The 16,108-nt window shown below is 47.6% G+C and overlaps 1 protein-coding gene across 1 annotated transcript in view; it reads left to right on the forward strand.

The window, feature by feature from the left end:
- Window positions 1–10,907, forward strand: part of LOC139381651 (testican-2-like) — a 120,781-nt gene extending 109,874 nt beyond the window's left edge. The window contains exon 11 of the mRNA XM_071125332.1: window positions 10,632–10,907. Coding sequence (XP_070981433.1) covers window positions 10,632–10,771 — 140 coding nt within the window. The 3' untranslated portion in view covers window positions 10,772–10,907. The remainder of the gene's footprint in view (window positions 1–10,631) is intronic.
- The last annotated feature ends 5,201 nt before the right edge of the window (window positions 10,908–16,108 follow it).

Here is a 16,108-nt window from a genome sequence, read left to right on the forward strand (position 1 = left end):
TGTCCGTAGATACAGAACAAACAGACTTAACGACTGGGTCGTGTCCGTAGATACAGAACAAACAGACTGAACGACTGGGTCGTGTCCGTAGATACAGAACAAACAGACTTAACGAGTGGGTCGCGTCCGTAGATACAGAACAAAAAGACTGAACGACTGGGTCGTGTCCGTAGATACAGAACAAACAGACTGAACGACTGGGTCGTGTCCATAGATACAGAACAAACAGACTGAACGACTGGGTCGTGTCCATAGATACAGAACAAACAGACTGAACGACTGGGTCGCGTCCATAGATACAGAACAAACAGACTGAACGACTGGGTCGTGTCCATAGATACAGAACAAACAGACTGAACGACTGGGTCGTGTCCATAGATACAGAACAAACAGACTGAACGACTGGGTCGTGTCCATAGATACAGAACAAACAGACTGAACGACTGGGTCGTGTCCATAGATACAGAACAAACAGACTGAACGACTGGGTCGTGTCCATAGATACAGAACAGACAGACTGAACGACTGGGTCGTGTCCATAGATACAGAACAAACAGACTGAACGACTGGGTCGTGTCCATAGATACAGAACAAACAGACTTAACGACTGGGTCGTGTCCATAGATACAGAACAAACAGACTGAACGACTGGGTCGTGTCCATAGATACAGAACAAACAGACTGAACGACTGGGTCGTGTCCATAGATACAGAACAAACAGACTGAACGACTGGGTCGTGTCCATAGATACAGAACAAACAGACTGAACGACTGGGTCGTGTCCATAGATACAGAACAAACAGACTGAACGACTGGGTCGTGTCCATAGATACAGAACAAACAGACTGAACGACTGGGTCGTGTCCATAGATACAGAACAAACAGACTGAACGACTGGGTCGTGTCCATAGATACAGAACAAACAGACTGAACGACTGGGTCGTGTCCATAGATACAGAACAAACAGACTGAACGACTGGGTCGTGTCCATAGATACAGAACAAACAGACTGAACGACTGGGTCGTGTCCATAGATACAGAACAAACAGACTGAACGACTGGGTCGTGTCCATAGATACAGAACAAACAGACTGAACGACTGGGTCGTGTCCATAGATACAGAACAAACAGACTGAACGACTGGGTCGTGTCCATAGATACAGAACAAACAGACTTAACGACTGGGTCGTGTCCATAGATACAGAACAAACAGACTGAACGACTGGGTCGTGTCCATAGATACAGAACAAACAGACTGAACGACTGGGTCGTGTCCATAGATACAGAACAAACAGACTGAACGACTGGGTCGTGTCCATAGATACAGAACAAACAGACTGAACGACTGGGTCGTGTCCATAGATACAGAACAAACAGACTGAACGACTGGGTCGTGTCCATAGATACAGAACAAACAGACTGAACGACTGGGTCGTGTCCATAGATACAGAACAAACAGACTTAACGACTGGGTCGTGTCCATAGATACAGAACAAACAGACTGAACGACTGGGTCGTGTCCATAGATACAGAACAAACAGACTGAACGACTGGGTCGTGTCCATAGATACAGAACAAACAGACTGAACGACTGGGTCGTGTCCATAGATACAGAACAAACAGACTGAACGACTGGGTCGTGTCCATAGATACAGAACAAACAGACTGAACGACTGGGTCGTGTCCATAGATACAGAACAAACAGACTGAACGACTGGGTCGTGTCCATAGATACAGAACAAACAGACTGAACGACTGGGTCGTGTCCATAGATACAGAACAAACAGACTGAACGACTGGGTCGTGTCCATAGATACAGAACAAACAGACTGAACGACTGGGTCGTGTCCATAGATACAGAACAAACAGACTGAACGACTGGGTCGTGTCCATAGATACAGAACAAACAGACTGAACGACTGGGTCGTGTCCATAGATACAGAACAAACAGACTGAACGACTGGGTCGTGTCCATAGATACAGAACAAACAGACTGAACGACTGGGTCGTGTCCATAGATACAGAACAAACAGATTTAACGACTGGGTCGTGTCCATAGATACAGAACAAACAGACTGAACGACTGTAGATACAGAACAAACAAAATAACGTTTTTTATTTAATTGGTGACCCGTTGTAGAAAGGCAATTATAAACTGGGTGGTTCGAGCCTTGAATGCTGATTGGCTGAAAGACGTTTTATATCAGACCGTAAACTACGGGTATGACAAAACATGTATTTTTACTGCTCTAATTATGTTGGTAACCAGTTTATAATAGCAATAAGGCCCGAGGAGGTGTGGTATATGGCCAATATACCACGGCTAAGAGCTGTGTCCATGCACTCCTCTTTGCGTCGTGCCTAAGAACAGCCCTTAGCCGTGGTATATTGGCCGTATACCCCACCCTCCTCGGGCCTTATTGTTTAATTGTACACTCAGCCCTTAGCCGTGGTATATTGGCCATATACCCCACCCTCCTCGGGCCTTATTGTTTAATTGCACACTCGAGGTTGTGCAAAAAGGGCTTTTTTATCACGGCTACGCTGCTCTACAAGACTCGTCTTCTTCTGTGAGGTTTAACAGCTGTTGGTATCCAATATGTGGCTTTACCTCCCCCAACGGAACTACAGTATAGATCCATTACACTTTGTGATACAAAATGGGAAAAGAGGAACCGGGGAATTATAATAAATAAATAAAGATATACATATATTTTAATTACCCTACCAACTTAACCCTACACTCATTAAAAACCCACGACCACATTCCACTACTTTGATCCTATCTGCTCCGGCACCATGCCAGCGGCCTGGGGGGACGGGACAACAAACCCTGTGTCTCTTCCGAAGTCAAATCTCATATATCCAGATACATCCTCTGCAGCTGCCACCACAACATATATTCTCTGTGATTCACCTTCCATTTCCGCGGTACAGTTGATAACCACTGCTATAAACACTAAGAAGCCAACCTTACTGAAGCATATATCACTCGTTGGCCGATCCTTCTGTTCTGGCACAGATCTACTATTCACTGGAATCCTCTCAGGATCCCTCACCCTTGACCCCTCCTCCTCTACTTTCTTCACTGCCTCCGCGTACGACACTGTCCGCACTACTCTGACTCAAAGCCACCTCAATCTGCCTCTCTCACAGCAGACACTTCCGATCCCCAGCATCATAGACACCCCTACAGTCAACACACACCACTTTATCCACCGAAACGACACAATCCTCTTTCCCATTGCCCTCCTGCACACTTCCCACATCTTGGAATCTCCGTCCTTCACACCGCTGTGACATGGCCATAAACGTGGCACCTGAAACACTGCAGTGGATTCGGGAACAGAAGCTCTAACAGGAGACCTGATATATCCTAACATGGCTTTGTTGGGTAGAGACTCTGACTCAAAACCAAGTGGAGGCTCCTGAGGGGAGGACGGCTCATAATGTCTGGAACAGAGCCAATGGAATGGCATCAAACACACGGAAACAAATGTGTTTGATACTATTCCACTCCAGCCGTTACCACGAGCCCGTCCTCCCCAATTAAGGTGCCACCAACCTCCAGTGTTCAAAACTCAAAAGGACTGACGGTGACTCCTCTGTTTCCCCATGCTCACCACCGGGTCTGTGTCGCACCAAACGACGAGCGTCACCAACACCAGGAATCTTCAACTTCAATTGTTCCACCTCCAAACCTAACGCTACCCCAGACATCACTCCCTTTAATGGTGCCCTGTAACTAAGTGTAAAGCAAGATGCAGGTCTTTCCCCAAGTTGCGTCGCACGGAGAGCCCTGCTCCCTCTGATCTGAATAAACACAAACAAATATCACCAGTCCACTTCGGGTTACCTTCACCGACTCAACAGCACCCGCCATCTTTTCCACCCAACCTGAAACCACCCGTGAATCAGCCAAAAGGCCTGGTTCCGCCCTCACTCCCACTGGACCAAACTTGTCTTTATCAATAACCATGTCCATCAATGCAAGTCTCTGGCTCCGAAATCCTCACAACACCATCTAACCCTTCACCTCCAGAAGTGGAACTGGCGTCCGCCTCACTCTGTTTGAACTTGTGATCAGTCTTCCTCGTCATACCCTCTCCATTGTTATTGCTAGCTTCAATAGATTCAGACCTCCCTCAGTCTTCCTCGTCATACCCTCTCCATTGTTATTGCTAGCTTCAATAGATTCAAACCTCCCTCGGTCTTCCTCTTCATACCCTCTCCATTGTTATTGTTAGCTTCTATAGACTCAAACCTCCCTCAGTCTTCCTCATCATACACTCTCTCCATTGTTATTGCTAGCTTCAATAGATTCAAACCTCCCTCAGTCTTTTCAACCTCCTCTCACTTTCAAATCAAATCACATTTTATTGGTCACATGCACATAGTTAGCAAATATTATTGAGAGTGCGGTGTAGGGAAATGCTTTCCCTCTCATTTTGTATTTATTAAGGATCCCCATTGGCTGTTGCCAAGGCAACAGCTACTCTTCCTGGGGCCCAAACACATTAAAGCACTTACATATAAAACATAATATAAAACAGTACATCATAAAACATGATCACACCACTACATATCTACAATACAAAATGTGTAATACCAACCATACAACTATATTACAATGTACGTGTGTGTAGAGTGAATGTGCTAGCGTGTGCGTGTGTCTGTATCTTTGTGTGTGTCTCTTCACAATCCCCGCTGTTTCATAAGGTGTATGTTTACCTGCTTTCTTAAAATCTGATTCTACTGCTTGCATCAGTTACCTGATGTGGAATAGAGTTCCATGTAGTCATGGCTCTATGTAGTACTGTGCGCCTCCCATAGTCTGTTCTGGACTTGGGGACTGTGAAGAGACCTCTGGTGGCATGTCTTGTGGGGTATGCATGGGTGTCTGAGCTGTGTGCTAGTAGTTTAGACAGACCTCTGGTGGCATGTCTTGTGGGGTATTCATGGGTGTCTGAGCTGTGTGCTAGTAGTTTAGACAGACCTCTGGTGGCATGTCTTGTGGGGTATGCATGGGTGTCCGAGCTGTGTGTTAGTAGTTTAAACAGACCTCTAGTGGCATGTCTTGTGGGGTATGTATGGGTGTCTGAGCTGTGTGTTAGTAGTTTAGACAGACCTCTGGTGGCATGTCTTGTGGGGTATGTATGGGTGTCTGAGCTGTGTGTTAGTAGTAAACAGACCTCTGGTGGCATGTCTTGTGGGGTATGTATGGGTGTCTGAGCTGTGTGTTAGTAGTAAACAGACCTCTGGTGGCATGTCTTGTGGGGTATGCATGGGTGTCCGAGCTGTGTGTTAGTAGTTTAGACAGACCTCTGGTGGCATGTCTTGTGGGGTATGCATGGGTGTCCGAGCTGTGTGTTAGTAGTTTAGACAGACCTCTGGTGGCATGTCTTGTGGGGTATGAATGGGTGTCCGAGCTGTGTGTTAGTAGTTTAGACAGACCTCTGGTGGCATGTCTTGTGGGGTATGCATGGGTGTCCGAGCTGTGTGCTAGTAGTTTAGACAGACAGCTCGGTACCTTCAGCTTGTCAACACTTCTTTCAAAAACAAGTAGTGATGAAGTCAATCTCTCTTCCACTTTGAACCAGGAGAGATTGACATGCATGTCATTAATGTTAGTTCTCCGTGTACTTTTAAGGGCCAGCCGTGCTGCCCGGTTCTGAGACAATTGTAATTTTCCAAAGTCTCTCTTTGTGGCACCTTGACCACACTGCTGAACAGTAGTCCAGGTGTGACAAAACTATGGCCTGTAGGACCTGCCTTGTTGATAGTGTTGTTACATCAAATCAAATTGTATTGATCACATACACGTGTTTAGCAGATGTTATTGCTGGTGTAGCGAAATGCTTGTGTTCCTAGCTCCCAACACTGCAGTAATATCTAACAATTTCACAACATTACACACACATCTAAAGTAAAGGAATGGAATTAAGAATATATAAATATTTGGACAAGAAATGTCAGAATCTTAAGAAGACAGAGGAGCTCTTTATTATGGACAGACTTCTCCCCATTTTAGCTACTGTTGTATCAATATGTTTTGACCATGACAGTTTACAATCCAGGGTTACTCCAAGCAGTTTAGTCACCTCAACTTGCTCAATTTCCACATTATTCATTACAAGATGTAGTTGAGGTTTAGGGTTTAGTGAATGATTTGTCCCATATACAATGCTTTTAGTTTTGGAAATATTTAGGACAAATGTATTCCTTGCCAGCCACTCTGGACCTAACTGCAGCTCTTCGTTAAGTTTTGCTGTCATTTCAGTCGCTGTAGCAGCTGACGTGCATAGTGTTGAGTCATCCACATACATAGAAACTCTGGCTTTACTCAAAGCCAGTAGCATGTCATTAGTAAAGATTGAAAAATGTAAAGGGCCTAAACAGCTACCCTGGGGAATTCCTGATTCTAACTGGATGATATTTGAGAGGCTTCCATTAAAGAACACCCTCTGTGTTCTGTTAGGCAGGTAACTCTTTATCCACATTATAGCAGAGGGTGTAAAGCCGTAACACATACGTTTTTCCAGCAGCAGCAGACTAATGTCAAAAGCCGCACTGAAATCTAACAAAACAACCTCTACAATCTTTTTCCAGCCAATCATCAGTCATTTGTGTAAGTGTTGTGCTTGTTGAGTGTCCTTTCCTATAAGCATGCTGAAAGTCTGTTGTCAATTTGTTCACTGTGAAATAGCATTGTATCTGGTCAAACACCATTTTTTTCCAGAAGTTTACTAAGGGTTGGTAACAGGCTGATTGGTCAGCTATTTGAGCCAGTGAAGGGGGCTTTACTTTTCTTGGTTAGCGGAATTATTTCAGCTTCCCTCCAGGCCTGAGGGCACACACTCTCTAGTAGTCTTAAATTGAAGATGTGGCAAATAGGAGTGGCAATATCGTCTGCTATTATCCTCAGTCATTTCCCATCTAGATTGTCAGACTCCGGTGGCTCATCATTGTTGATAGACAACAATATTTTTGTTCACCTCTTCCACACTCACTTTACGGAATTCAAAAGTACAATTGTTGTCTTTCATAATTTGGTCAGATATACTTGGATGTGTAGTGTCAGCGTTTGTTGCTGGCATGTCATGCCTAAGTGTGCTTATCTTACCAATGAAAAATTCATTAAAGTAGTTGGCAATATCAGTGGGTTTTGTGATGAATGAGCCATCTGATTCAATGAATGATGGAGCAGAGTTTGCCTTTTTTTCACAAATGTTAATTTAAGGTGCTCCAAAGCTTTTTACTGTCATTCTTTATATAATTTCTCTTTGTTTCATAGTGTAGTTTATTTTTATTTAGTTTAGTCACATGATTTCTTAATTTGCAGTACTTTTGCCAATCGGTTGGGCTGCCAGTCTTATGTACCAGACCTTTTGCCTCTTCCCTCTCAACCATAACATTTTTAAATTCCTCATCAATCCAAGGAGATTTAACAGTTGTTACCGTCATTTTCTTAACGGGTGCTTATTAGTAACTGGAATCAGTAGTTTCATATATGCGTCAAGTGCAGTGTCTGGTTGCTCCTCATCACACACCACAGACCAGCAGCGTCTGGTTGCTCCTCACTACACACCACAGACCAGCAGCGTCTGGTTTCTCCTCATTACACACCACAGACCAGCAGCGTCTGGTTGCTCCTCATTACACACCACAGACCAGCAGCGTCTGGTTGCTCCTCATCACACACCACAGACCAACAGCGTCTGGTTGCTCCTCATCACACACCACAGACCAACAGCGTCTGGTTGCTCCTCATCACACACCACAGACCAACAGCGTCTGGTTGCTCCTCATTACACACCACAGACCAGCAGCGTCTAGTTGCTCCTCATTACACACCACAGACCAGCAGCGTCTGGTTGCTCCTCATTACACACCACAGACCAGCAGCGTCTGGTTTCTCCTCATTACACACCACAGACCAGCAGCGTCTGGTTGCTCCTCATTACACACCACAGACCAGCAGCGTCTGGTTGCTCCTCATTACACACCACAGACCAGCAGTGTCTGGTTGCTCCTCATCACACACCACAGACCAACAGCGTCTGGTTGCTCCTCATCACACACCACAGACCAGCAGCGTCTGGTTGCTCGTCATTACACACCACAGACCAGCAAATATTCTTTACATCATCAACATATGAATAACTACAAAACTTATTGTGTGACCTCTTATACACTATATTAGGCCCAACCTTTGGAACTTTTGTTTTTCCTAGATATGGCTACTGTATTGGGGGATCACTACATCCTATGCATTTGAATACTGCTTTAAAGCAATCCTCCTCCCGTAATCAATTACTCGACTTCTTCTGAAAATATTCAAGCCGAAATCTGTTGTTAGCCTCTTCGAGAGACATGCTAAGCCCTGTACTCCCTCTACTTACAGCACTTTGCTTCGCCTCCTAACTATGACCGTAGCACAGTTGTGCTAAAAAAGTTGTTTAGCTCGCCCTCTCGTGTTCAATTGCTTTGGTATTACAGGCTGTAGGGCTGTATAGAGGTATAGGGCTGTAGGGCTGTATAGAGGTATAGGACTGTATAGGGGTATAGGGCTGTATAGAGGTGTAGGGCTGTATAGAGGTATAGGACTGTATAGGGGTATAGGACTGTAGGACTGTATAGGGATATAGGACTGTATAGGGGTATAGGGCTGTAGGACTGTATAGGGATATAGGACTGTATAGGGGTATAGGACTGTAGGACTGTATAGGGATATAGGACTGTATAGGGGTATAGGACTGTAGGACTGTATAGGGATATAGGACTGTATAGGGGTATAGGACTGTAGGACTGTATAGGGATATAGGACTGTATAGGGGTATAGGACTGTAGGACTGTATAGGGATATAGGACTGTATAGGGGTATAGGACTGTATAGGACTGTAGGACTGTATAGGGATGTAGGACTGTATAGGGGTATAGGACTGTATAGGGATATAGGACTGTATAGGGATATAGGACTGTATAGGACTGTAGGACTGTATAGGGATATAGGACTGTATAGGGGTATAGGACTGTATAGGGATATAGGACTGTATAGGGATATAGGACTGTATAGGACTGTAGGACTGTATAGGGATATAGGACTGTATAGGGGTATAGTGCTGTATAGGGATATAGGACTGTATAGGGGTATAGGACTGTATAGGACTGTATAGGGATATAGGACTGTATAGGGATATAGGACTGTATAGGGGTATAGTGCTGTATAGGGATATAGGACTGTATAGGGGTATAGGACTGTAGGACTGTATAGGGATATAGGACTGTATAGGACTGTATAGGGGTATTGGGCTGTATAGGGCTGTATAGGGATATAGGACTGTATAGGACTGTATAGGGGTATAGGACTGTATAGGGATATAGGACTGTATAGGGGTATAGTGCTGTATAGGGATATAGGACTGTATAGGGGTATAGGACTGTAGGACTGTATAGGGATATAGGACTGTATAGGGGTATAGGACTGTATAGGGATATAGGACTGTATAGGGGTATAGTGCTGTATAGGGATATAGGACTGTATAGGGGTATAGTGCTGTATAGGGATATAGGACTGTATAGGGGTATAGGGCTGTATAGGGATATAGGACTGTATAGGGGTATAGTGCTGTATAGGGATATAGGACTGTATAGGGGTATAGGGCTGTATAGGGATATAGGACTGTATAGGGGTATAGTGCTGTATAGGGATATAGGACTGTATAGGGGTATAGGACTGTATAGGACTGTATAGGGGTATAGGGCTGTATAGGGATATAGGACTGTATAGGGGTATAGTGCTGTATAGGGATATAGGACTGTATAGGGGTATAGGGCTGTAGGGCTGTGGTGAAGAACTTCTTGGTGGTTATATAATAACAATCAGTATTACGGGCTGTATAGGGCTGTAGGGCTGTATAGGGGTATGGGGCTGTATGACTGTATAGGGGGGGTATAGGACTGTATAGGGGTATAGGGCTGTAGGACTGCAGGACTGTATAGGGGTATAGGGCTGTATATGGATATAGGACTGTATAGGGCTATAGGGCTGTATAGGGGTATAGGGCTGTATAGGGGTATAGTGCTATATAGGGATATAGGACTGTACAGGGCTATAGGGGGGTATAGGGCTGTATAAGGGTATAGGGCTGTATAGGGGTATAGGGCTGTATAGGGCTATAGGACTGTATAGGGGTATAGTGCTATATAGGGATATAGGGCTGTATAGGGGTATAGGGGTATAGTGCTATATAGGGATATAGGGCTGTATAGGGGTATAGGGCTGTATAGGGGTATAGTGCTATATAGGGGTATAGGGCTGTATAGGGGTATTGGGCTGTATAGGGCTGTATAGGGGTATAGTGCTATATAGGGATATAGGGCTGTATAGGGCTATAGGGCTGTATAGGACCATAGGGCTGTATAGAACCGTAGGGCTCTATAGGACCGTAGGGCTGTATAGAACCGGACGGCTGTATAGGGCTGTATAGAACCGTAAGGCTGTATAGAACCGTAGGGCTGTATAGGGCTGTATAGAACCGTAGGGCTGTATAGAACCGTAAGGCTGTATAGATATAAAATCATAGGAATTGTTAACTGAGAAACTCTTTTCATTTCATCCCTCGCTCCAGATGAACTGCTGGGATATTCCGGAGATTTTGGGAGTGGCGTGGGATGGGAGGATGAGGAAGAGAAGGAGGAGAACGGAGAAGAGGCGGAGGAGGAGGAAGAGGAAGAGGGGGAGGCAGACGACGGAGGATACATCTGGTAGAAACTGAACCCAAACGGAGAACCTGGTCAGGATGGATCCACTGGCCTACAACTACAGGGATGATGGCTGAGGCTTGCATCCCAAATGGCACCCTATTCCCTATGTAGTGCACTACTTTTGACCAGGTCTCATAGGGACACCCATAGGGGTCTGTCAAAAGTAGTGCACTATATAGGAGTGTAGGGTGTCATTTGGGATGCCAGCATCTTTGTCTCCTAACAGCAAAAGATTTGGGGATTTCGGGGCATGGAATTCTGTCTCTATTGTCGCCGTGTGGATCTGGGGAGGTGGAGGGGGGGGGGGGGGTACAGTGGTGAGATTGCTAGTTTTTGTCTTAAATATGTGAATTATTGCTTCATTCTTTTCTGTTTTGTAAGCAAGAGAGCGTTCTGTTTCACCATAGAGAACTATCATCTGATAATCTGGCCATCAAAATGTTACTGTCAGAAATGCATCTAGTATCATACATTTATGTTCCATTGTGAACAATTGCTTGAATATTGAAATCGCAGATCTGCTAAAAATGGAACGGATTGAGACCTGAGACGGTGGGAAAGGGTTCACTATTTACCTGGTTATGTTGTCAAAATCAGAGTTGCTGCGTATATAAATCCTGTAGCTATGATCTATGAAGCAGGACAACGAGACTAGACTACTCTGGTTATATCCCAAATGGAACACTGTTCCCTTTTTATAGTGTACAGCTTTTTAATCAGGGCCCATAAAGCTCTGGTCTGAAGTCGTGCACTATGCAGGGATTAGTGAGCCACTTGGGATGCAGGCCTCTCTTTTAGAGGGTGATTCCACTACTGAGATAAATTATTATTTTTCTCTTAAAGGTTTCTTAACGGAGCATATTTCTCGGTTCGATTTTTATTTTTAATTTGTTTTATTTCACCTTCATTTAACCAGGTAGGCTAGTTGAGAACAAGTTCTTGACGCGGATGTCGTCAAAGTAATGTTGCTCATTGGATCATTTGTGAAAATGACCGTGTTTTCGTGCATTATGTAGGTAAATTCAGGACTGAGAAACAGGCTTGTTATGAAGGAAGGCTTTTGTGCTACTTTATTGCTAAAAGGAATACTGATGTACATGGCTCTCGGCGGTTTATAAACCTTTAAAATACTATATATATATATATCGATTAACATAGACACAATAACTACTAATATCTCTTATGAAACTGCTATGGGAACTTTGTTACTTATTGAGTTATTTCAACTCAAAACTTGTAGAATGTATATTACTTGTCCCATCAACCTACACCACCAAGGGTAACATCCCAAATGACACCCTATGCCCTATATAGTGCACTACTTTCTATCCAGGGCTCATACAGACTCTCTGGTCCAAAGTAGTGTACTATATAGGGAATAGTATTCCATTTGGGATGCAGACACTACCTTATCCAATGGGAACTCTGTAAATCACTTCAAAGAATGGTGTCAGTCGATGTTCTATTCTCAGTCTTTATTTTGGTGTTCATAAAACAACGTGTATATGCTACTTGAAGTTCTGTGTGTATACTTGAAATCTCACCGTTAGATGGTTTATCTACGAGTATATTGTTGCCATTATTATTCCATCACTTCAGTTGTTTTTAGTATGTGGCATGTTATAGTGAACATGAATGTACTTCTCCTAGGCTGAGCACTTTACTATTAAAGGCATTGGGGCCCCCAAAAAAACTCTTGCATTTCCAGTACTACTTTACAAATAGCAACTCTCCTGCAAGATTTGGGAGGTAAATCTCTGAATCCTTTCTGGCGTGACTTCTGTTGAATAGTTAGAAATATAGTGATGTGTACTTGTATGTGATCCACAAAATGACTGACGATGGAGAGTTGAAAAACAAAGCCAACGTACATGGACAATTATAGGATCCTTTATTGCCGAGTCCCTGTCACCTAAAATGGCCGTTTATGTCAGAGCTGAACGTGGAGACAGGTTTTCATTTCATTGGTCCTAAACTGCCTCCCGGCGTCAGGAAATGAAACTGCACTCTCAACAGTATCGACCCTGGCTCAGTGGTCCCGACCATCGGTCATAATCTCGACCATAGCTCAGTGGTCCCGACCCTAGCTCAGTGGTCCCGACCCTAGCTCAGTGGTCCCGACCCTAGCTCAGTGGTCCCGACCCTAGCTCAGTGGTCCCGACCCTAGCTCAGTGGTCCCGACCCTAGCTCAGTGGTCCCGACCATCGGTCATAATCTCGACCATAGCTCAGTGGTCCCGACCCTGGCTCAGTGGTCTCGACCATAGGTCAGTGGTCTCGACCATAGCTCAGTGGTCTCAACCATAGCTCAGTGGTCTCGACCATAGCTCAGTGATGTTGACTCTAGCTCAGTGGTCTCGACCATAGGTCAGTGGTCTCGACCATAGCTCAGTGGTCCCGACCATAGCTCAGTGGTCCCGACCCTAGCTCAGTGGTCCCGACCCTGGCTCAGTGGTCCCGACCATCGGTCATAAACTCGACCATAGGTCAGTGGTCTCGACCCTAGCTCAGCGGTCCCGACCATAGCTCAGTGGTCCCGACCCTAGCTCAGTGGTCCCGACCCTAGCTCAGTGGTCCCGACCCTAGCTCAGTGGTCCCGACCCTAGCTCAGCGGTCCCGACCATAGCTCAGCGGTCCCGACCATAGCTCAGTGGTCCCGACCCTAGCTCAGTGGTCCCGACCCTAGCTCAGTGGTCCCGACCCTGGCTCAGTGGTCCCGACCATCGGTCATAATCTCGACCATAGGTCAGTGGTCTCGACCCTAGCTCAGCGGTCCCGACCATAGCTCAGTGGTCCCGACCCTAGCTCAGTGGTCCCGACCCTAGCTCAGTGGTCCCGACCCTAGCTCAGTGGTCCCGACCATCGGTCATAATCTCGACCATAGGTCAGTGGTCTCGACCCTAGCTCAGTGGTCCCGACCATAGCTCAGTGGTCCCGACCCTAGCTCAGTGGTCCCGACCCTGGCTCAGTGGTCCCGACCATCGGTCATAATCTCGACCATAGGTCAGTGGTCTCGACCCTAGCTCAGCGGTCCCGACCATAGCTCAGTGGTCCCGACCCTAGCTCAGTGGTCCCGACCCTAGCTCAGTGGTCCCGACCCTAGCTCAGCGGTCCCGACCATAGCTCAGCGGTCCCGACCATAGCTCAGTGGTCCCGACCCTAGCTCAGTGGTCCCGACCCTAGCTCAGTGGTCCCGACCCTGGCTCAGTGGTCCCGACCATCGGTCATAATCTCGACCATAGGTCAGTGGTCTCGACCCTAGCTCAGTGGTCCCGACCCTAGCTCAGTGGTCCCGACCCTGGCTCAGTGGTCCCGACCCTGGCTCAGTGGTCCCGACCATCGGTCATAATCTCGACCATAGCTCAGTGGTCTCGACCATAGCTCAGTGGTCCCGACCCTAGCTCAGTGGTCCCGACCCTAGCTCAGTGGTCCCGACCCTAGCTCAGTGGTCTCGACCATAGCTCAGTGGTCCCGACCCTGGCTCAGTGGTCCCGACCATCGGTCATAATCTCGAACATAGCTCAGTGGTCTCGACCATAGCTCAGTGGTCTCGACCATAGCTCAGTGGTCTCGACCATAGCTCAGTGGTCTCGACCATAGCTCAGTGATGTTGACCCTAGCTCAGTGGTCCCGACCCTAGCTCAGTGGTCCCGACCCTAGCTCAGTGGTCCCGACCCTAGCTCAGTGGTCCCGACCCTAGCTCAGTGGTCCCGACCATAGCTCAGTGGTCTCGACCATAGCTCAGTGGTCTCGACCCTAGCTCAGTGGTCCCGACCATAGCTCAGTGGTCCCGACCATAGCTCAGTGGTCCCGACCATAGCTCAGTGGTCCCGACCATAGCTCAGTGGTCCCGACCCTAGCTCAGTGGTCCCGACCCTAGCTCAGTGGTCCCGACCCTAGCTCAGTGGTCCCGACCATAGCTCAGTGGTCTCGACCCTAGCTCAGTGGTCCCGACCATTGCTCAGTGGTCCCGACCCTAGCTCAGTGGTCCCGACCCTAGCTCAGTGGTCCCGACCATCGGTCATAATCTCGACCATAGCTCAGTGGTCTCGACCCTAGCTCAGTGGTCCCGACCATTGCTCAGTGGTCCCGACCCAAGCTCAGTGGTCCCGACCCTAGCTCAGTGGTCCCGACCCTAGCTCAGTGGTCCCGACCATCGGTCATAATCTCGACCATAGCTCAGTGGTCTCGACCATAGCTCAGTGGTCTCGACCATAGGTCAGTGGTCTCGACCATAGCTCAGTGGTCTCGACCATAGCTTAGTGATGTTGACCCTAGCTCAGTGGTCCCGACCCTAGCTCAGTGGTCCCGACCCTAGCTCAGTGGTCCCGACCCTAGCTCAGTGGTCCCGACCCTAGCTCAGTGGTCCCGACCATAGCTCAGTGGTCTCGACCATAGCTCAGTGGTCCCGACCCTAGCTCAGCGGTCCCGACCATAGCTCAGTGGTCCCGACCATAGCTCAGTGGTCCCGACCCTAGCTCAGTGGTCCCGACCCTAGCTCAGTGGTCCCGACCCTAGCTCAGCGGTCCCGACCATAGCTCAGCGGTCCCGACCATAGCTCAGTGGTCCCGACCCTAGCTCAGTGGTCCCGACCCTAGCTCAGCGGTCCCGACCATAGCTCAGCGGTCCCGACCATAGCTCAGCGGTCCCGACCCTAGCTCAGTGGTCCCGACCCTAGCTCAGTGGTCCCGACCCTAGCTCAGTGGTCCCGACCCTGGCTCAGTGGTCCCGACCATCGGTCATAATCTCGACCATAGGTCAGTGGTCTCGACCCTAGCTCAGTGGTCCCGACCATAGCTCAGTGGTCCCGACCCTAGCTCAGTGGTCCCGACCCTGGCTCAGTGGTCCCGACCATCGGTCATAATCTCGACCATAGGTCAGTGGTCTCGACCCTAGCTCAGCGGTCCCGACCATAGCTCAGTGGTCCCGACCCTAGCTCAGTGGTCCCGACCCTAGCTCAGTGGTCCCGACCCTAGCTCAGTGGTCCCGACCCTAGCTCAGTGGTCCCGACCCTAGCTCAGCGGTCCCGACCATAGCTCAGTGGTCCCGACCATAGCTCAGTGGTCCCGACCCTAGCTCAGTGGTCCCGACCCTAGCTCAGTGGTCCCGACCCTAGCTCAGTGGTCCCGACCCTGGCTCAGTGGTCCCGACCATCGGTCATAATCTCGACCATAGCTCAGTGGTCTCGACCATAGCTCAGTGGTCCCGACCCTAGCTCAGTGGTCCCGACCCTAGCTCAGTGGTCCCGACCCTAGCTCAGTGGTCTCGACCATAGCTCAGTGGTCCCGACCCTGGCTCAGTGGTCCCGACCATCGGTCATAATCTCGACCATAGCTCAGTGG

Source organism: Oncorhynchus clarkii, chromosome 23 (assembly GCF_045791955.1).
Source record: "Oncorhynchus clarkii lewisi isolate Uvic-CL-2024 chromosome 23, UVic_Ocla_1.0, whole genome shotgun sequence".
Taxonomy (NCBI): Eukaryota; Metazoa; Chordata; class Actinopteri; order Salmoniformes; family Salmonidae; genus Oncorhynchus; species Oncorhynchus clarkii.